This window comes from Melanerpes formicivorus, unplaced genomic scaffold (assembly GCF_026170545.1).
Source record: "Melanerpes formicivorus ecotype bairdi unplaced genomic scaffold, bMelFor1.0.p_v2 SCAF_70, whole genome shotgun sequence".
In the NCBI taxonomy this organism is placed as follows: Eukaryota; Metazoa; Chordata; class Aves; order Piciformes; family Picidae; genus Melanerpes; species Melanerpes formicivorus.
In genome coordinates this window covers 3,063,281-3,086,578 of record NW_027142422.1, presented here as the reverse complement: position 1 = coordinate 3,086,578, position 23,298 = coordinate 3,063,281, and the positions used below count along the sequence as shown (strand labels likewise).

Genomic DNA, 23,298 nt, shown 5'->3' with positions numbered 1-23,298 from the left:
TCCAAGCGATAGCAAAAGGCACATCGCAGCTTGGCCGTTAGGTGTCCTGTGGCTTCATGGCTGCTGTCACTTTACTGTTGGATTGGCAGCTCCATAAAATGTTTCTCATCTCCTGTATATAAACCAATTTGAAATAACATGCTATTCGTCATCATGATCAACAACTTCTCTTTAAGTTGCTGTGAGTTGATGTCATGACCAGAAGTGGAGCAGAATGAGCAGTGGTGTAGCGAGTGCCTGGCAGAGCTGCTGTACAGAAGTTATTTGCTGCCTTAGTTACAAGTCCAAGTCCACAAGCCTTTTCTGTCATATGTCAATGCCCTTCCTTGATGCATAGTTTGGTCTCAGTTATGGCCTGGAGCTACACAGTAATGAGTCAAAAAGGGCAGCTGAAGCACAGAGGGACGCTCTTAACATTCTTCCCTCATAACTCATAGTCTTGGCAGATCAGCAGTACTCTGATTTTGTGCAATGGGCTCCACCTCTGTAGTCTCCCAAACGGCTTTGCTGTGCTTCAGAGTCTCAGTAGTATGCGAAGAGCCTTCTGAGAGCGTGAGCATCTTGACCACATCAAAATAGTTGGTTTATTGTGTAGGCTAACAGTATTTATGCCCATTTATGATATGAATTGCTGGCAGGTGGTCAACTACCCATTTGGTTTAGCAGCAATCTGTATGGCTGTCCTCAGAAATGGATGCGGCGTGTGGCAGCTTCATTTGGTTTGCTGGAGGCAGTTGGTTATGTTGGTCATACAATTTTAGTAATGGTGAGGTCAAAATATTTGAATCTGGGTTTTTTTCTTACTAGTTCCAAGACTCTGTGAAGACATCCTCAAGGGAATCCTTTGGAAGAGCTTATTCAGCAACACAGAATACCAGTGCTATCTCAAATATAATTTCAGAAATGGGTAGTATTGCTGAGTGTTCACTGTCAAAATATGGAGCTGGGGTGGAAAGTACCAGTCAACTCCTGAATACAAATGGCTTGTCACATTTCCCTTTGGAAGCAGCAGATAACTAGAATGAAATGAAACTGGAGACAGTATATTTTTTGACACAAATTGAACCCTTGCCAGTGCCAAATGCCAAAGTACATTATGAAAATAAAATGATGCAGTGCTAGTTAAAGAGCATGACATAACTATGAATAGATGTACCCAAAGATGTGCACAAAACAGCTCCTACCTTCCTTTCTTTGCTTGAAGAGAACAGTTTCACATGTACCAAGGTCACCAGAGCAATCATATTCTGCTAAGCTCATGTCATGCATGAGAGTACATAAAGACCATCTGGGAACTATAAAAATAGCCTGGCCTGACTAGATGATTTGTGTGGTGACCAAGGACTGATATGCTCATTCAGGAAACAGCATAACAATGCCAAGCTTGTTGGGAAATAACCAGGCTCCTTTTCATCCTTGGGAATGGCCTAATATCTCATGGAACACAATCCACACAGAGACTTTGGACCACACAGTTTCTGAATGTCCTGAAGGAGTACGTGTGAGCTGAAGTGGTTCATTGCAGGCAGTGGAAAAGTTAAGATTCTTCTCAATACTTTAAGATTTCAGGTTTGGTAATTCTGAAACAGACTGGGAGTAATAGTAGAACTTAAGTCACATCTCAAGGTTTTTGTCTGAAGTTTTTAAACTTGTAAAGGTTGGATTTTCAAAGCTGTTAAATGAAATTATATCAAATCTATCATACAAGCAACTACATTCTGCCACGTGCCAGTCAGCTTTGTTCAGCTCTCTTGCAAATAGTTTACATTATGATCTCGTTTGAAGGTTGTTAATGAAGTATGACTGAATCTTTTAATTGACCTCAGGTATGCAGGACACACATTGGCCAGACTATTATAAAAAAAAAAAAAAGCAGAAGAAGAGACCAGTCCAGGAAGAATGATTATAAACCAAGAGGAATAGCCATAAACAACAAAACCCCTTGTACTAGTGACTGGTTTTCTGACAAGCATTTCTGTGTCACAGGTTACACAATAGCAGCCTTGGAGCACAATTTTAATGAGGTGTCGCACCTAAATGGCTTCTATTGAAGTCCTTAACCTGTACACTGCAACAAGTCTGTGTCCCAGTTTTTACTGTTAATGTATGTGCTAAATAAACCTGTTTTAAGTTCTCTAGCCATGCCAGGTAGTCCAGGCACTATTTTAGATGCTCTCGGGAAGCCTAAGAGTTGCTATTAAGAACAGTTGTAAACCTCCTCTCTGATCTGGTTTGTTTAATACTGAGCATCTAATTATAGCCATACACTTGTGACTTCAAAATTACCATTTTTTTATTGAAGAAAAAGTCTTCACTTGAAGGACTTGAATGCTATTGAATAGTTTGTGAGCCCTCTAATGGCTCATTCAGTTGCTTGTATATAATATACCAGGAGACTGAGGAGCTGATGTGTGTGGGTGAGAAAGTCTGATAGGCAACATCAATTAAGTTAAAAGTGAAGCAGATCTGTTACCTTTCACATTTACAGTGACCTTGGAATGAGATGAGAATGCAGCAGGTTCATGCCATTGTGTCCCTAGTGCCTGCAGTACCAAATTTGATCTGTGAACTGTTTCCTACCATTGCCACCCAGGTGGGAAATGACAACAGCTGGGGAATTTCGACTTTAGAGGAAGTTTGATTTCTTAACACAAGATTAGAGTTACTTGATCTTTGGTATCCTCTGTGTTTGTTTTACACTTCTTTCAAACATGGAAGAGTGTAGAGGTTATATACTTGGTACCATGAGGAACTTTTTTGCCTATTTTTCTAAAGGTGCAAGTGTATTGAGTGTATAAGACTGTGATCCTCTTTCATGCAAATAGTTTGATTTTATATATGAAGACAAAGTCTCCAGAGTAGTGCTTTTACATCTAATATTAGTAATATTTCAGATCTTGTCCTGCGAGTATTTACTTGCATTATAGTTTTCCATTCTTCTATATGTAGTCTCTCTCTTGCTCCTGAAAGTGGCATGCATGAGAATCCTGCTTATGTGCCTAAAATATATATGGATGATGCCTTCAAATCATGCAAATGTTACCTTACATTTAAAGTATGATTACAGGCACCAACTCTAATCCATTTATTCCACTTGCTGAAGATGTGTCTTTTTTTTCAAGTGTGATATTGTGCAGAGGGGGAAATTAAGGTTGGAGTTTTTTCCAGGTGAGTGGTTTCAGTCAGGGATTGTGGTGTGGATGTTTCAGGAGTTGTGAAAACTTGGGAGTACAGACTCGAGGCAGAAGCAGTTGTGCAACTTTTCTGGTTTATAGCCTTACCTGTAATCAAAGTAAATGGTGTTTCCTACATGCCATTAGAGGGTGAAATTAAGCAGCAGGAATTAAATTGGAAACTATTTCTTTGCTTTTAGAATGGAGACTCACTTCAGCTAGCACTTGCACCCATCATGTCTCTCACTAGGCTGCTTCCTACATCCTGACAGCCTTCCTGCTTTATTGTGTTAACCTCTTATTAAAGCTTTTCTTCCATGCCCCCAGATACATATATGTGCCCCTATCCATCTACTCTCTCACCATGCAATTTGCCGCCAGTACCTGAGATTTAAGCCCTGCGCTTCAAACTCTGCTCAGCCCTTGCCACATGTGAAGCTACAATGGCTGTTCTCTGGCTGAGCTAGCTGGTTTCAGAGAGAAGTACAGGGAATGTATTTGGATTTGCCTGTGCAGGAAAGGCAGCTTGCTTCAGCAACTAATGCCAGGGCCTATCAGTTAGTAGCTTTTGTGGCTTTATTACCCATTGTAAGGTGACTGATGAGCAGCCAAGTGTCTGTGGTTGTTTCTGTGTTTTAGGCTTCTGTGGGTTAGTAACTGTAGGCCTCAAGTGTAAATGGTTTACCCCTTCAGCTTCATCTCACAGGTATTCTAGCAACTTGGTTTTAACTGACTTCTTGTGAACACAAAATGGAAATAAAGGTGTCCTTGTATGCAAAAAGGGTACTTCTAAAAAATATAAGTAGAAGTTGTGCATTTCACTTCAGATAAACCAATTACCCTAATCTAAACATGAAGGTGCTGCAGTGGAGTATTTATTGAGAAAGTGATTAAAGGGTTGATGTTTTGAGACATGCTGTTATTCTCTCACTGGTTAGCTCACATGAAGTAAAATAATTTTGAGGGTTTCATTTAATATTAACAGATATCCATTGCATTTTAGTGACTCTATTTCTTACAGAATATTTTTAAGATTCATAATAGAAGGAACTGGACCATATTAAGTGATGAAGTAACAGCAGTGTGTGCACATTCAGAGGGCTGTTTGATTCATTAGAATAGTTTTAAGTCAGTGATTTATTTGCTTGTTTACTTCTGCCTCCACAGTGGTATAAACTTACTTGATATCTTGTCCCCAGGCTTCTCTTTCCTCGATGTCTCCTTGATTTTTATAGTCAAAAATATGCAGCTCAGTTGAGAGATCAGTCATGTGGCAATGATCTAGCACTTGAACCTTCATCCAGACCATGTCAGCCACCCCCCTGCACTAATTAAGAGGCACTTTGCGGAAGTTCACTGGTGAGGATGGATGCAGCTCTGCTGGTTGCTGCTGCTGTAATAGCAGACAGAATAAGTAGGAGCTGAAATCTGGGTGAAAGCAGGACTTGGGGGTGTAGGTGAACAGCTGACACGTGGGTGATTGTTATCTTTTTTAATAAGCTGTGTCAGAAGGATTCCTCAGGTCTCTGAAGAGCCATTCTTACATAGTAACATTGGCAGGTTATGGTATAACTTCAGGTAGAGCTAGGAAGACTGAGTTTAATTTTGCTTTTTGAGAAACAGTAGAAATGACTTTGCCGGTTGCTAGCAGATGAAGTGAGCAGAGGGATTAGAGAAATGTAATTTGCAAGACGTGCTTTGCATTTTTCATCACAGATTCACTGTGGTCCTTCATTTTGGAAGAGAGTGGATGTGGTAACTTAGAGCCACAATGGTTAAACCATTGCTGACATGTAATGAGAGCCTGGGATGCTCTGTGTAGCACCAGAACCTACAGAAACATCATAAGATGTTTTAAAGGCACTTGAAAATGCCGAGCAATGCAAAGTCATAAATGGTGACTCTGTTAACTCCTGAGGTAGGATATCCATCTCTTTACATGGAATTGGCATCTCTGTGTGTGTGAAGTGTTGATTTTCTTAGACTATGGATTCATTATTGATTTCATACAAATACTTCACGTTGGCTTATTCTCCTGCTTTTTATATTGTAATCCAAAAGGAATGGCACTTTTATTACTACTAATAAGTGATTTTCTTTGTCAGTGAGATGTGCCTAAATTATTAACACATACACCACCACCCCCAAAAAAAGGCTTTAAATTGCTCAATTCTAGGTGTATGCTAAGTTCTGTATGGATACCAGGTCTTAAAATAAGGAAGCTGAGAATTTAAGTTAAAAAAGGAAGGGGCATGCTATTATCCTCCTACTGCCTAGCTCACATGAAGTGAAGCTTTTCAGTTTCATATAAATAGATACACATTGCACCTTGGTGATTACATGTCTCGCAGAGTATCTCATTTTGTCACACTGATAGGAGGCTTGCATGTACATGGGTTTAAAGAATCAGCAGATAAAAAGTAAAATAAATTTACAAAACCTCTTTAATGGCACTTTTTGCCTGTTTGCTTCTCTTTTAAATACCAAAATGCTATTGCCAAGTCAGGTAATGATGATAGATTAGTATGAAATGTAGGATTGGTCGAACTTTTTCCTCTCTTTAAGCTTTCTTTCACAATTATATTTGATTAGAATAAGAACCATTTACATCATTGTATTTGGTGGGTGCTATTTAAGCCTGTTCTTAACTCAGAAAAAAACAAATGGGAGATTAAAAACAAAATTACTTTCTTTTGAGGGGAAAAAAAAGTCATACTTCCCTTATTTTAATTTCTTTTAACAACTTGTTTTAAAATTCCCTGAACTGGCTAAGTCTGGAGTGAAATGTTTTTGCTGGGGGATCTTTGAAGATGAATAAAAGTAAAAAGCTAGAAAATACAGCTGCAAGGCACTAAGGAGCATGTTGCCAAAATGTGCAGGAACAAGCGACTGATAGATTAGCATGAAGGACAGCAGAGGCATTTCAAAATCGGTGTTCTGCTTTCACTATCATAATTTCCCTCTGAAATACTTGCTGTGAGGAGAGAGTAGGATCTGCTCTCTGGAGAGAGAGGAGACACCTCTGAATACTGACTCAGTGGTCCATCAGCCTGTGCCCATGATGCCCATCCCCTTTCCCAGTCCTTCTCCCATCCCTTACCTTTCCTTCTGCATCAGCGTGTCTGCTGTCCCTTGTGGAAAAGACTCTGAGCTCCTATTCCCTGAGCAGAAAGCAAAGTTAATGCAAGGAAAATATTTTGATAATTGAGTTATGGGCCTCTAATAAACCTGTGTAGAGTGTATACAAGCAGTGTTGTCAGGAGGCTTTATTTTAGTCAAATTTGTGTGGCTTTTCACTGCAGCAGAAAATGCGCTTTGCCATGAGAGCAGCCTCTCTGGCAGATGTCAGGTCTCTGCTCAGAAGTGTGGAGGCGCTAGAGATTGTCATTGAAACAGCTGTATAAATAGCAGCAAAACTGGTTAGTCCTCACCTTCACTCTGAATTGGGTTTGCTTATGCCTGCTAGAAAAACTTGCCTGAGGCAGGCACTCACCATGAAGCTTTACAGTCCAAACAGTTAAACTAGGGTCAAATTCTAAGTGATAATATAAGCTTATAATGTGTTAAATATAGGTGTTGATGTCTGCTCCTTGTGTTATACTACAGAGCCTCAAGTTTGTCTAGAAATGAGACCCAAATTCTCTTTCCTTAACAAGGAAATGTAAAACACATGGTAAAAAGTGGCAAAGAGTGAAAAAGGACATGAAAATTTCTTTGAGCAATACACAACTGCTCATATTTACTCCTATTTATTATAAGTATTTTCATAGTTATAATACCTGTATTTGTCATTGATGACAAAATTAAATGCATATGGCAATAAGAGGGCTTACAGATCTCTCCTGCTTTCCCCAGTCCTGGCTTGTGAGTCTCTCATTCTTTGCAGTTTTTGTTTCAACAACCTGTAACCAGGTGTGAAGTGTGCTCTCCTAGGAGCTTGCGAATGCAAGTTTGAACCTGCTAATTCTCCAGTGAATACTTCCATCTTCAGTCTCTTAGATCTTTTACACCACTTCCACTGCCACCTTTCTCCTATTAATTTTAGGGGTTTTTTCCAAATAAGAATACTGAGTCCATTCTCTGCAGTCAAAGATACAACTTGGAACCTAGATTTGAAAAAACAAGACCCAGTCTCAGACAAGTGTCTAATGCAGGGCTGCAGGGAAACACATACATGTACCTTTGACACAAGGGTACCTCTTCCTCCATTCTATGTAGGAGGAATTTTGTATTTAATTAGCCTTTGAGAATTATGTTCCAGGAGCTGGATGACAGAAACACTTGCCTGGTTACAATATCCTAGGCATGACAGTGTGGAGTGTTACCCCTTCCATCTTCCTGCATGTCTTTTCCAAATAAAATGAGAGCATGACAAGACTGTTCCCTTGTGGAAAAAATATTTCCTTTCAATTAACACCACAGTGATGTTCATTTGAAAGCTGTGTGAAGGTTTTGTGCTTTTGTAACACTAGTGTGATGTCTGTGTGAGCTAGAAGGAGCAGATAATCTGGGCTAAATGAGAGAGAGTGTAGGCAGTCGATCAAGGGAAGGGATTGTCTCCCCCTGTATGGCACTAGTTACACCACATTTAGCTGCTGCAACCAGTTTTGGGATCTGACACAGGAAAGATGTGGTCACACTAGAGAGAGCTTGGGAGGACCTCAAGGTAGTGGGGTTGAAGCACTTGCCCTGTGAGGAGAGGTTGGAGGAGATGGGACAGCTTAGAAGGAGAATGAGTTGTGGAGTACCTGACAGCTCCCTAGCACCTACAAGTGATTATTGAGGAGACAGCGCTGGGCTTCTCACAGGGAAGCATTGTGGGAGGATGACAGACAACAGGTACAAGTGGCAACAGGTTCAGGCTGGGTATAAAGACAAACCTTTTTCCCCATGGAAAGTGGGGCAGTGGAGCAGGTCAGTCTGGGAGGCTAGGCTGTGCCATCTCTGTTGTTGGAGGGTTTTGAGCCCTGACTGTTCAAAGCCCTGAGCCTGCCTGATAGGACCTCAGAGTTGGCCCTGCTTTGTGCAGGATCATTACTTTTTAAAGCAGGGGAGTTCTTTTTTCTGTCATCTGAGCTAACTAGTAACTGTGTCATAATAGATTAAAATCCTTTCTAAGAAGTATTCAGCTGAAATATTTTTGTGAAAAACTTAGCTCATGCCATGTCTGTCTCTGGCTCCCCAGGGATTTTTGAGTTCATCTTTGTTTCTAGGCTGTTGAGATTTTTCCTTTTAGGGTTGCCTTTTGATCTATAGAATTTGCTATTTAGGTTAGGGCTGTGTAGGACTGCATGATGCTGCCACCAGAAATGTGATTGATTTATTTTTTTTCTTTCAGTGTTGTACATATTTCACTCCTCTACCAATGGGGGAAACCCCCCAGCCTAGTGAGGATTGGCAAGTCACTCTTAAAATACCGAGTAAACAAAACTTACAAAGTGCTGCTGCTTAAATGTCTCCTGCTACCCCTGAAGTGGAGGGAAAAGCAGAACACCCTATTGAAATATCCCAGAAATTGATGGGAGTGGTAAAAAAAAGCCTTTGTACATTTGGAACCTCATACACAGGTGATGGTTTTGTAGAGTCTGAAGAGACTAACACCATCTAAAGAGAAACGCAAAGCATTCACAAAGCATCCACTGCTCTTACCAGTACAACAGAAAGCCAGGAAAACTGAAATGTCAGAGAGATTGCCTGAGCCCTGATGTCCTATTACATCATGCAAAGGAATGGATGAAAAGACAGATGTGTGATAGTGTTGTACAACTTGGATCTGTGCATGATTTCTACTTTACTATTTGCAGGCTGGATATAGAGCGTACAGACGAAAAGCTTAAAGAAAGAAATAACAGTTTCTGAAGGTGGACACAGTCTCAAGCTGTGCCAGGGAAGTTTAGGCTGGAGGTGAGGAGAAAGTTCTTCACTGAGAGAGTTGTTAGCTGTTGGAATGTGCTGCCCAGGGAGGTGGTGGAGTCACCATCCCTGGAGGTGTTCAAGTGGGGACCGGATGTGGCACTTGGTGCCATGGTTTAGTTAGTCATGAGGTGTTGGGTGATAGGTTGGACTTGATCTCTGAGGCGTTTTCTAGCCATGTTGATTCTATGTTACTTGAGGTGGTTTTCATACCACGGAGATTTCTCAGCCTTGATTCTTTGTATTGATTTTTATGGGAAGTTTCTCTATGAAATATTTATCCATGTGAATGCAGAAAAGTAACTTACAAATAAGCTTCCCTGTGGTTGCTTAGAAACTTCTGCAAGCATCCTTTGAAAGCAAATTATGTCTCTCTATCCTTTTTCTTTTCCCCTTTACCTTCTAACATGGGAAGCAGTATTATTGTTCCATAAAAAAGGAGGCATGTAGTGACCCTTCTCAGGCCAAAGGTGAACCAGGAGTAAACCCAATGAGATTGTATTTTAAAAAACAAATAAATAGGAGGAAAGAGAACTCGACAGACTTCCACGAAGAACCAAAGGTAGGGACAGCAAGGAAATATACTGAATTTATGTATTTCTTTTCCTGTTGATCCCTTGTGCTGGTCTATATGATCTTTGTCCTCACAGCATTTAGCACTGACGTTCTCTTAGGATTAGTAAGAGAAAACATTGAAGTATTTATAGCCTTAGTTAATATCTTTATTAATAGTCTGTAATAAGATCTGCCATGATACAAGTCTGAAATGTTTTCCATTATAATTCTTTGTTTTCATAGAGTCTAAAATCTGCAAAATACTTGTTTTGGGGAGGGAAATTTTCCCTGTTTTGAGTCTGAGATGTTTTTCTTTCCTCACTGACTCAGAATAGAACCCTTTCAGCTGATTTGGAATTAAAGGCAAATGGCAAAAATGATTTTTTCCTTTGTACAGTAATAATAATAAATAACTAAAATACTCAGCTACACTTTTAACAGTGCTACAGGGAAAAGAAGTTAAGGTTGAAATATGTGGTAAGATCCACTGCATTTGCTTGCACTGAGGGAAAAATTAAAAATGAAGTTACAGATGATGGAAAAATAACATCAAACTGTTCCCAGCAACTTCTGCTTAGCTTAGTAGAAGAAACTAATAAAACCCCACCCCCTTAATGACATTGCTGCGCATTCCCTTTGCCTGAGGCCATCCAGATAGAAACTAACCAGGCTGCTGCAGCTCCTGGCTACCCTCTAGACCTTTGCAGATCTTTAACATAGTGTTCACTCACTGGGCAGCCATGCAGCCCCAGCTTGTGAGGGGATCAGGGATGTGCTCATCCTGTTCCCAGGTGTGGTGGACAATGCTGGTGGTTCTCCTGTCTTCTACTTTTAGGGCCCTGTGTGGGGCCAGCCCACAAGGGTAAAACAATGTCATTTTTAGCCCGAGGTAGGTTCATGCTCTTTTGTATCATCTTGTACAGAGAGCCATGCCAAAGTCAAGTGTTGGTTTTGTCACACAAGTTATAGGTGTTGTCTTGAGACAGTAGTACAGGATGACTTTCACATTTAGTCATTCTCTAACTGCACCTGCATCAAGCCATCCTAAAATATATGAAATTCATATGTACATGGAATTGAATTGCAAGTTTCACTAAATATCTGGGGTTTGTGTGAAAGAAGTAACACACACAAGCTTATAGGTATGTGGACAAACAGGTCTTTCTGCATAGCATCACTGCTGTGTCTGTGTTGCTGCCTCTTGCCTGCAGGGCATCTGGGACAAAGAATCAAAATAGGAGATTACAGGTGTCTCAAACAGCTTTATGCTTACAGTAGCAGCATCGCCTCCCTGGTCTTGCTTAGCCATGCTCCTGCCATGCCCATCCATAACATGTTGTGTGGTGGAGATACCTACTGCTGTCATTGACACTGATGCCTTTGCAACCAGCAAGGTGATAGTGATCTGATTTTTTAAAAAGGAGGATTGACCCTCAGGGTAGTATAGGAAGTGGTTTAGTAAGGATCATGGTAACTGCCTCACGTGGGTGGTTTATCCTTGATTCACTCTTCAAGAGTAAGGAGCACAAGCAAGGCATAACTAGATTATGCAGCCTAGTGATGTGCTCAGATGTATTGCAAGCAATCAGGATTTTGCCCCCCACTACCAGAGCTGCACCATTTTAACCAGCAAAGTTGCAGGATAAAAGCAAAAAACAATTTAAAAGGCCTTATTCAGATACTTCATCTTTGGAGCAGAGCCTTTGGGCTGTCTCCTTTGTTCTTCCAGGACTATTGCTCTTGTGTTCCTTGCTGTGGCATTGATCATTTTAATTGGTATCGTGGCCACTACCCCCCACTGCTCATGCAATGAGTGGCTCAGGGACTTCCAGAGGTTTCTGGAAGCTCCTTGTCTGTCCCAGCCACATAGTGTCACTTCAAAGGCAAATGTTTGACCTACTGGAGAAACTGTGGCCTGTTTCATCACAGTTGAGTGTCCATTCTTACAGGCCAGCTCAGGACTGGGATACCTCATGCTGAAGTTTTAGTGGATCCTTAGGGTTAGGTGTCAGAGAAATCAGGAAGAGCTTTATTCTAAATATTTTGGGAGATCTAATTCTGAGTTGTCTGTTACTTGACTCACATCTGTTATGAACTAAAATTAAACAGTTGCAACCAGTTGTAGTAGGATCTCATCATATTCCTTTCACCTCAGCGGTCTGTGAATGTGAAGTACAGATTAAAGATGTAAAAGTTAATGTCTGTTGCTTTTGGGCTTGCTGAGGTTTTAGTAAAATCCAGCTATATTAAGTGAAATGTTAGATTTGAGACAGTATTAATACACTGGTCCTCCTGTGAAAGATTTCCAAAGCACATATTGATAGAGCAATCATACCCCCATGTTAGAGTTGCAGTCTTTCTTATCTGTGTCTAAGATTTAAAGCATGTTCCTTGTTGCACTACATGCATGGAAGTGCACCCTCACAGAAACATGTCACTGCTGGATCGGGAGATCATGTATTGTGGCCTAATTAGTGTGAAGTGAGTGGACACATAGCATTGTCCCCCAGTTTGTCCTAACTGCCATTTGTGTTCTTGTAAAGAAAATCCTGGTTCTGTTTTGTGGCCACATTCCCAGCTGAGTTCAGTTGTTTCAAGAGTGAGATGAGGCATCTTGATTCTCAGACTAAATCTGATTTCTCAAGCCTTTGTAACTCCTTCCCCCTTTTAAATTGTAAAACAATTCTATTTAAGTTGCAAGCTGTGGAACTACTGTCAGCTTTATTCTCCCCTCAACCTTATTTTTGGCTTCCTGGAACTTTTCATATAATATAGGAGTGTAAACAAGTTTCTAATTATTTTTTTTTAAGAGGGGAAAAAAAAAATGAAATTCCATCTCCTTAGAACTAAGCTATAGAAAAGATGTAACACAACAGCACTGAGTAAGTAGAGCAGTTGGGTTTGTCTGTCTCTTGCTTTTTCCTTAGCAAAGTGAGTGCCAAGGGGAAAGATCAATACCAGAAAACCCATTTCACTCTGCACCAAAGGGAGCTGGAAAAGGTCCAGCTGAACTTTTAGAACTGAAATGCTGGAGGCTGATGTAATTAAGTAAACCAGCTGAGAACCAAAAAATAACCTGATGAAATGAAGAGAGTGTAAGTGTATGAAAGAGCTGCTGCACAGCTCTGCATCTTTGGGTAAAGGAGGTGGAATTCACAGGCAATGTCATGATGAGAGAGGCTTGTCTCTTGCTGACCGTGATTGTGCTGGAGATGGTTGAGTCATTGACAGATTACTCGCCTTGTCCTTTTTAAACATAAATATATATGGGCTTGGTTACAAATGGCTTTTCAGTTGCAGATTAAATATATCATTTAAAGAAAAGTAGTGTCATGCAGAAATAAAAACTTCTGCAGTGATGATCCCAAAGTGTTTAACTGGTCAAGTTATTTTTATAAACCTCTTCGTAGTGAGGGTGGGCTTTTAAAAGATTTTACAGGATTAAGTATTATTTTATTAACATTTTTCCAGTACAGCAGAACCATTTTGATAATTCACCAGGAATTTCTGAAAGTAGAGGACTTGCTACCTGAACAACATTCTTGTGTTTTTTAAAGGAAAAAACCAAGACTTCTTGTCAGATCTGCTCATTCAAGTTACTTCCTCAAGACAGAATTGCAGGTTCATTGTTCACTATCACTTGTTTATAGCTGTGATTCCCTCTACCTCCTCTTTTCTTTGATTGGCACCAGATTTTGAGCATGGATATATTTGCATTCAGTGATTAATTGCATGAGGTACTGTGACGTGTTAGGATCCAAGCTAGACCTTTTCTATGTCTGTGCCATTGTATCTGAAGCTCTCCACTACAGATGCAGTTGGCACGTCCCATTAGAATGTGATACTATAGGCAGCAGTGAGAATGGGAATGAACTGGGGCTCCCTGGGTTTGTTTTTGTTCAGTGTGGCCTTTTCAACATTCAGCAGAAGGCCAATGTAAACAAATAGACTTAAAAACAAACCTAGAAGTGCCAGCCTTTGGCAGTGCAGGTTTTCTGATGAGCCTGTTGCCTTTCTGTGTTTGACATCTCTGTCTTTAGGGAGCTGCTTTGAATGCAGGTGACAGCTCTTAACTGTGACAGCACATACTGTACAGGCCAGTAACTATTCTACAAGGAGATTGCTTTGTCCTCCAGAATCTGAGCTTTTGTTTTCCCCAAAATAACAAAAGTATTACTGTGCTTGTGAAGAAAACCTCAAAATATTAACAATTTCTATGAGGCAAAGACATCTGTGAGCATCTGTAAAAAGCCTAGGACATAAGCTCTGAGAGATTTGAATCGCCTCGTTTGCCTCATAGCTGACCTATGGTGATCACTTACAGAATGAGGACAGTTAACTGCTTGCCTCCTCATTAAAAGGCCATGGAGATACCTTAGGATCTTCCTTGAGCACATCATGATTTCTTAAGGGCATGTTCTCTGGAAGGGACAACTGTTTGTTTCATGTTTAGAGTTTTTGAAGTAAGGTATCGTGCTGAAGCCTTACAAGGAGGAGTCTGGAAGTCCTGCAGGCACAGGCTGCATTGTGAACAGGGCTCACCATTATTTTGGTGACTAGCATATGTGGAGTTTGGAAAGAGCCATCCTGTTTGCTCTGTACCATGTAATCAGCAGGAATGCCACGGTCTCATTCCCTTGTCATGATGCTTGTAAAGAAAAGATGTTTTACTCTTTAGCTTCATAAAATGGCAGGAGAGACTGTGAGGGAAGAGGGGGCCAAGTGTGCTCTTTTCCTCTCCAGAAGTTTGGTTTTGGCGTTTTGGGGAAGCAGCATACTAGAATTCCTCCTCAAGAAGAGGCAGCTGGGATAAAAGCCAAGACTAAAGAATGCAATGGTGTGAGCCAAGCAGAGCTCCTTCGCCTTTGGGAAAGAGCTGCTGGCTGCTAACTCCATTCTGACTCAATAACAAGATGCAGCCTAGACATAAAGAAGCATAGGGCTCACTGAAAATTTGTGATGAAAGTGTATTTTTAACAGAAAATGCTGAGATTCCCTAAGTGACTTGTTTTGTGAGAAGTGGCTTCTGGCTTTAGGAAGCTATTTTTCATTACAGTAGAGAGTCATGTGGTAACACTTTGATTTGGCCATGCTGTCACAGTGCCTTCCTGGAGTGTATTTTAGTTCTCGAGTTCATGTTCTCTGAGATGGGAGTCTAACAGATCCTGAGAGATCCACCCTGATATGTGGAACCATCTTGAACAAGCAAAGGGGAGCATGACTATAGGAACTCCAGTTCCCAGGAGCCAGGACATCAGTTTGACAACATGAAATATCTTAACTTTCTGGAATTATTTCCTTTTTGCCCCCACCCCTTTTTTCCCCTCCTTCTTCCCCAAAGCACATACACAATTTCTCTTTGCACGTCCATCATTTTAATGGCAATGTTGTTGTCATTGAAACTTAAGTAGGGAAAAGACATTTTGGCCTACTCTTGTCAAAAAATAGGTAAAGAGTGCAACCCTTCCGGGAGATAAACATAAATTTGTGGATTTGGGTTGAGGCTTTTCAAGTGGAGGGTGTTCATATAGCAGTATTGACCCCCATCCATCCAATGAATTTTGTTGGTCAGGCTGGATGCAGGAATGGGAAATGCCCAGTTTCTTATTTAGGAAGTTTTAGTCTGAGGTTTAAGTTTCAGTTTAGGTGTTCTCCTTAAATGTCAGTCTTGTTTCTGTCTTCCTAAGGGAAAGATTGACTGGTAACTCCCAGTCCCTGTGGATGCCAGGGCTGCTTCAGGACGTGGTCCAACAGCATACTGTGTGCATCACTATGAAGAGAGGCAGAGGAGTTTTCTTTAGATGCTGTTTCAATGCTTTACAAGTTATTTTCCTTTGATTCTTCAGCCTTACCTCATGTCTACAAAGGCACACTGGCATTGTCTATAATCTCAATGTATTTTTAACAGCTGTCAAAGGAGACCATCAACTAGCAGAAATTAATCTGTCATGATGATAACTAAAGGTTTCTGCAGAAGTTTGCATTTCTGCATTGAAATAAACTGTATTGAGGGGGAGGCTAGTGTTTTGTTCCATATGAATCAGACTTGGAGGTACACAGAAGATAAGTACGTTCCTCTCCTCACCACCATGTCTGTTGTGGCCCTTTTACTTGGGTTATTTATTTGCAGAGAAGGAGGAAGTCAAGAACAGCATTAATGAAATTGAGTATGGTTTTTCATAGCTCAGCCAAATTTCTGCTGAATAGATTTGTCTGGATTCAAGCCAAGATCTGTGTATTGCTTTGGATGGGTAAAAGCCTTATAGTTGTGTATGTGATTTCTGCACTGGCATCTGTGGGAGGGAAGAAACCTTAAATGTATGAGTGGGGCTCATCTGGTTATTTATGGCAGGGTAACAATGTGTATAAAGATATGATCCGACACACATGTCAAAGTAATTCCTGTTGACTGACTTCAGGGAAAATGCATTGTAAATCCAACTCCTCGGTGTGCTTGGGATTCTGCTATGAAGTGTCTGCTGTGGATTTTTTTTCTGGGGCTGTCAGACTACTTATTTTGCAGTCAGGCAAAATGGTTTTCACTGGTTTCTCATTTCTCTGGTTTTAATTAATTTAAAAAGTAGTCTTTACAAAAAGCAAACACCACTACTCCTCCTTTCCCTTCCCTTTCCCAAGGCAAGCCCCTGTGAGAAATGCCATGTTAATGTCTTGGATCGGCAGGACGCATCCAGAAACGCCATTGTTGTTTTTTAAATGAAGTTCACTTTACCACAAAGTACGTCATTGCTGAACCTGAATTGTTGAAAGAGGTCTCATCTTTACCAACTTTCCTACCACCAAATTCTGAAACTGCTATTTTAAAATGCTTCTGGAAGTGTTATGTTGAATGTTGTCTTTTTAAACCCACAGCTTTCAGGTTTCTTGATTTATTATCATGGCCATAGCAGCAATACAGATGTATTGTACGTACTCAGGCAGGAATGAAAATGGCCTTCTCTATTGCCATGAATATCTGTCTTGTTTTTCATTGAGTGGTGATGATTATACAAAAAGGAGCACAGGGATTTATTAATTATTCAGAACCAAGTCTGTTTATCTGGAAAAAATACATATAAAGGTATATTGGAAGTGGTGCTTTTACTGCCTGCGGTCACCAACCTTGCTAACTAAAGACCTTACAGCTACCACTGATCCTGTGGGAGAGAAGTCTAAGCCCACTTTTCAGATGAGGGATTGAGGAGAAAAGAGACTGAATGTCTTCCCAGCGCAATACGTGGCATATGTGACAGGGATGGATGTTGGGTACAGCTGATGTTGTCTTCAGCCAGAATCTTGGCAGAAAGTGATCATCCTTTCCAAAGCAGTTGAAATTTTTCCTCCCTGAGACTGCTTGATTGTCAGTATCTTGTTTCTTCTTGTTCCCTGTGAAGTACAAACTGTAATAATAAAGACTAAAATACTTGAGGAAGGTGTTTCCCAAATTAGCATGCTACGGTTTCTTATGGAAAACCAGCATCCAAGCCACAGAGGAAATAGAGCAGCCCAGGAGAATAAAAGGCTTACCAGGCTTCGAAAGACCTTAATTTGCATAAATATGCAAAGACATCTGTTAGAGTCATGAGTGACCTGCTGGTTTACATCATCAGCAGGGGAAACTTGCAGTCAGTCAGCATTGCCTGCAGTAGCAGGTGCTGCTTTGGGCAACAGGAATCGCTGGAGAGGTTTTCAATGAACAAAGACCTTTCTGCTTGCCAAGAAGAGACATTGAAATACGGGAAACTGAAACAAACAGCACATGCCTACAGTCTTTCATTTGTAGTACACGAGAGCATTGTGTGTGCTTCTGTGGCCAGGCCTTCACGTGGTTAGTTACAGGTATGGCAAGTCTGACAAAGTTTGTGTCTGAGAGGTACTTAGGCTTTTAAAGCCAAACTACTTACATCAGATTCACAAAGAGAAACAAATCATCATGATGTAATGGAAAATGTTCAAACATTCATCTCAAAGCAGTATTTTTATTATCAGAGTATATGCCCAAAATAGTAAGGCAAAACTGTTATCCTATAGGTTATGATTACTTAAGTGAATAATTGAAGTTTAATTCTTGTTCAGCATTAATCAGCAGAGACATTATAACTGTATATAATGCCATGGTATTTGTGTTCCTCGTTGGCGCATGGCGTTATGATGTTCTCTCTATTTCGCCTTTTCTCTTCGCCCCCACCCGTGTGGTAATATTTGCAATCTGATCTTAAAGTCAGATTTGTTTCTCTTTCATGACAACTTTCAGTTCACTGCATAACATGGTTTGTTAAGGAAAGAATATCTTTTCAGTGGAGGAAGTGCTGGTCAGAAAACCATGACACATTTCAGATGGCAAGAAGGTTATGGTTTGGTGTCTTATATGTGACTGTGATTGACAGCAGTTCTGAAAACAAAATGCTCACACAGTAAAAAGGAGTATTCAAGGAGCCTGTAGTAAACCCACAGAAGCAAAAGAGTTGACATTTGCAAAGGCTTCCAAGACTTGAAATGCTTTCCCCCTGATTCTCTCATGTGTGTTAAATTCTGCTCTTTAATTATAGTAAAAGGTACAGCACAGCTTGAGTACTTGATTCACGATATTTAATGGGTGCCCTGCATCAGGATGTAGCAGTTCTAATAACTCTGAGAGATCTTTAAATACCTTAACAGTTCCCACCTCTATTTTGGTAACAAGTTTAATAAGTCAAGATTAAACAAAACCTGTTCTTTTCTCTCCCTCTGAACAGAGCGTGGATCACACTTCTCGTGAACCTCATCATATTGAGGTTGGGCTAAGATGAGCATAACCAGTGACGAAGTGAATTTCTTGGTGTATCGCTATCTCCAGGAATCGGGTAAATTTCCTGTCCTTCCTCACAACTTCAGGTCATAGATGAAATAGGCAAATGGGGGTTTGCATGGTATTGCTTTAGGAATGTTGCATCAAGTGTTTCAGGCTGAGAAACAGATATTTCTTGCACAAAGCCAGGTTTCTTTGGAGCGGTGGCCTCAAACGTAATGGAAGTGCAAGCATACGCAGCCACACAGTAAGCACTGTGGTTAGGCAAAGCAAGGAAATAAATGCCCTTGTGTTAACACATCTTTTTGTAGAGTTACATCATCTCAGGCAGTTTTTAGCAGCACAGGCACAAAGCACGTGCATTTTGTACCTTTTTGCCTAACTACTTGAAATAGTTCTGTCAGATACTTAAGTAGAGAGGGGTTGTCCAAACTGGTTTTATATTGTCTGGAAATAGGGGTGTAAGCGTCTGATGATTTAGAGCTTAATTAGGGCAATTATGTATGTAAACTGAACTGTACAAGTGTCAGTGTGGCTCTGTCTTCTCACGTTCACCTCTATGTGTTTTCATGTTGGAAAACTAAGTCCATAGTGGGTTTTCTTTTTAAAAGGAAAACTTTATCTTTCATTCAAAACACCCAAAACAACCTGAAAGAGAAAATTTGCTTTAGGGTCTCTTTTGGTTTTTTAGTCTTACTACCACATTTGACTGCAAGAAGTCAAGAAAAAGTTCTGTTCATGCAGAGATAGTAAGGGAGGTAAGAAATATTAACAAAGGATTTATAGCCAGGATCCCAGTTTGCTTGGTACTGACCCTGTGTTCTGGGTTGTCCAAAGCAGAATTGACTATAAAAACACTTGGTGTTTCATATGCTGAAACAAACAAGTCTGTAAAAATACACGTCCTCCTACCAGAACACTTGAAGCCAGCTTTGGAATAAACTCTTCAGACCTGAGATGTCTCAGACATCAAAATCCCAGCAGGTAAAATACACTGGTTTGACCTGCTTCTGTGGGTTGTAGTAACTGTCACTTCTTAGATCAGTTCTTTGTATTTATATCTGCATCCAAGACTGTTTCATTCCAAGGAATCTAAGTCTTGAGGTAAGGAATGTCTTGAAATTGAGAAGTTCTATAATATTTTTTCAGAATTTGGTCTTCTAAACCAGTTCTTTGAGAGTCCCAACTGTAGGCCGTGTGGCTCTTTTCTCACATTGTATTCTTCTCGCTGATCACATAGCTTATAAAAAGATAGTCTAGTTCTGGCAGGCAATGAGATGAACAAAGACAGGAACTAACACAAACTAAAATGTTGTTCTGGCAAAGCATCTTTTAAAAGAATAAGCTCTTGGGCACCCCACCAGAAAGGGTTTTTGATCATGAAAGCAGTGTGCAAGTACACATAACCAAAGCCTAGAGAATCCTGATTGTTCTACATTGTCGTATTTGTATTGTGGTTCTACATAACATTGTATTGATACAGTGACCTTCCCTGGTGTGAATGTAAGAGACAGTCTTTTTTATTCCTCTTGATAGATCAGCAGTGTTGTATAGTGATTCAGAAGAGAACTTTAAAAATTCAAAGATGGTGATGCCAGCCAATGTCAGGAAAACGTTCTTCTAGATAGTCTGTCTCCCATAAACAAGCAGTCACTTTTGCCACTGTGGGGAGGGCTTCACATGCAAGTGTTCATACCGATTGCAAGTTGTGCTGCTCTTACCTCCTTATGTAAAGCACCACAGTATTTGTCTTATTTAATTCACACATACTAAAGGCATTCATTAAACACTATTTCCAGTGTTCTGTTGTATTTTACCAATATAAGAGCAGAATTTGCAGTTAAATATTTGAAGAAGTATTAGAATGTGCTTCCAACTGAGCATATTGAAATCTAGAAGCTAAGTATTGATTTAGTGCTTGATAGTTTGCTAGCAATTCCATCCAAGAGCTATAGCCAGTGATGAATCCACTAATCTATTTATTGGTTTGAGTCCTCTTTCATGCCATCATTGTTTTCCCAAAGAAATTTTTGTGTCTGTATTTTCAGATAAAGTAGGGTAATAAGAAATTGTTACACAGAATCTGGCTTTCCACTTGCTAGTATAAATGCCATAGGATGTGACAGCAGACCACAGTATGTTAGGGGTTGGAAGGGACCTCTGGAGGTCACAGAGTCCAACTCTCCTGCCAGAGCAGGACCATAAAATCCAGTACAGGTCACACAGGAACACATCCAGATGGGTCTTATAAGTCTCCAGAGAAGGAGACTCCACAACCTCTCTGGGTATCCTGTTCCAGTGCTCTGTGGCCCTCACAGTGAAGAAGTTCCTCCTCATGTTGGGTTGGAACCTCCTGTGCTGTAGTTTGTATCCATTACCCCTTGTCCCATCACAGGGTGCAATTGAGCAGAGCTTGTCCCCTCCCTAGTGACCCTCAGCCCTCAGATATTTAGAAACGTTTATTAAATCCCCTTTCAGTCTTCTCAGGATTAAAAATCCCCAAGGCTCTCAGCCTCTTCTCCCAGGGCACATGCTCCAGGGTTCTTCTGAGATATCTGTCCTTTAATCTTACTATGTAAAAGTTCCAGAATTTTCCATAAAATGTAGGCAACTGATGGGAGAAAGAGAGAAATAACAGAAGGAAATACATATGGTGGAACAACTATATAAAAAGCAAACTGTCCAAGTAGATTTCAAGTTATTTTGTGGCTGCAAGGTGCAGAGGCACTTGAGATTTTTTGTAATGCCAGCAAAGATACTGAGGGGTCCCTTGCACTTTGTTATGAAATTGCTGGCAAGTTATTCTAGTCAAGTTCAACTTTTGTAAAACTGAAGTTACAATTTAAATTCAATAGTTGCATTTTCTCCTTAATTCTGTAGAAAAGATTGGAAAACTTGCCCAGCAGAGTATTAAGAGTTGGACTGTCTGAACCATTATTGTTGCTTTTTAACAATTCTTGGCATGCCAAGAGGAGTTTCAGTGAACTGGAAAAAGCAAATGTGGTGCCAGAATTTTTAAAGGGTAAACAAGATGATCCAGGTAACTATAGGTCAAGCAAAATTATTGGAAGGTTGAAACTAGATACCTCCAACAAAAACCGAAGAGATGACATCCCTAATGCCAGCCATCATGTTTTGATGGATAGATCTTGTTGAACAAACTTGATACTGCTTTTTCCAGGATTCCAAATGAAGTTGACAGGGATAACTGGGCTGATAATTATACACTTGGACTACTTTACAACATTTAGTCTTGTTGATACTGTGTTTTTAAAACCATAATTCAATAAGTGTGTAAAATCAGTTTAATCCAGGGTTATCAAATGGATTAAAAATAGGCTAACAGAAACATCTTGAAAAGCGATGAGAGATGGGGAATGTTAATCTTGAAGGTTGCTTCTAGTGGGAATGCTCAATTGAGCATAATGCTCAATTGCTTTATCAGTTACCTGGAAGGAAATACAACGTGACTCTCAAGTACATTTGCAGATGGAATGTAATGTTAAGTTGTGGCACGTGATGAGTTATACTGACTGATTGTGTGGTTTAACTGAAAAAAATACAGCCAGAGAGAATGCTTTGAGCTGCCTGCTGCTGGAGATGATGCCTGGTCCAGAAGCAATGCAGTCAAATCGCTCAAGTACAGGACAGGTCTTGGACAAGTTAAGGTTGTCATTGCTTAGCTGTATAAATAATTGCCTCTTCATGGAAGTGACTGTTCCAAGGCTTATCTATGCCTAGAAAAGCCTATCTAAGCCTTTCTAGGCTTATCTAAGCCCCACCATTGGTAGGCTGGTTTCAGGCTGGCCAGGCCTGAACTGCCCCTGCTTTTTACCCTGGCATTAGGCCTAAACAGGCCAAGATTGCACAGGGGAAAAAATATTACTCAAGCCACTTTAGACACTGCAGGTCTCAACTCTGTGGCTTCTTTTTTTGGAGGCACCCAACCTAAACAGCCACACTAGGGGTGATCACTTCCACTACAAGACTATGAATGCACCCCTTTTTGAGGTATGAAGAGATTGAGTGTCTAATTTCAGTGTAAGGTTTTTATTTCCTATGCAAAAGTCATTCTGAAATGCTCCTTTTGCTTCTTTTTGAATATGAGCTTTTTGGTGCACTATTTGAAATGGCACAACTCTTGAAAGTGCTGAGTCCTTCCAAGCATTATCTCAGGAGTCTAATTTTTAAAAGTTAGGTTATAGTTATTTTTAATTGTCTTGGTTCAAAGGCTACCTTTACATGGAAATGTTTGCCTCGGTTACTGAAATCAGGCCTAGGCTATGTGTACACTATCAGTGTGGAGGTAGGAGCACACAAAATCGTCCTGTGACTGTAGCAACAAAGCAGGTTCATTGAGAAAAGTGAAACAAGCTATACCAAGGAAGTCACAGTTTGGGTATCAAGTTATGTTGATTAAGATGTGCACCTCTTCAGACTCCTGAGAAGCATAATTTTGCTAGCAGCCACATTCACTGCTGACATCTTCCTTCTCTTGGCTTTCTTCACAGTGAAGAGCTGTGTTTCTAAAATAGATATATAGAATGCACAATAGAGTTTTTCCATTCTGCTTTCCTTGCCCAAAGGAGAAGCAGGTAATTGTTTGTCTTTTGGAATAAAGGCCAGAGCTGTACAGTGCAATGGAAGTAATAAGGACTCCAAGGAAAACTGAAAAGAGGTGAGAAGGGGATGGTAAAACTAAGGGAAATCAAATCTCTCACATACCTTTTAATTTAAAATGTGCTGCCATCTGTTGTGCATGACAATCTATCATAGGTCGAAATGCCACAACAAATTACCTTCCCTACCCAGCCCAACCTGTCGGTTCAGTTGTTATGGCTTTTTCAGGTTTGGTATTTGTGATGCATTGAT

The 23,298-nt window shown here is 40.4% G+C and overlaps 1 protein-coding gene across 2 annotated transcripts in view; it reads left to right on the top strand.

Annotated features, from left to right (window-relative positions):
• The window catches only part of TBL1X (transducin beta like 1 X-linked), a 160,774-nt gene that overhangs the window by 96,519 nt on the left and 40,957 nt on the right, over positions 1–23,298 (top strand). For both annotated transcript variants that reach the window (XM_068163172.1, XM_068163173.1), the window contains exon 4: positions 18,374–18,481. In XM_068163172.1, coding sequence (XP_068019273.1) covers positions 18,424–18,481 — 58 coding nt within the window. In that variant the 5' untranslated portion in view covers positions 18,374–18,423. The remainder of the gene's footprint in view (positions 1–18,373; positions 18,482–23,298) is intronic.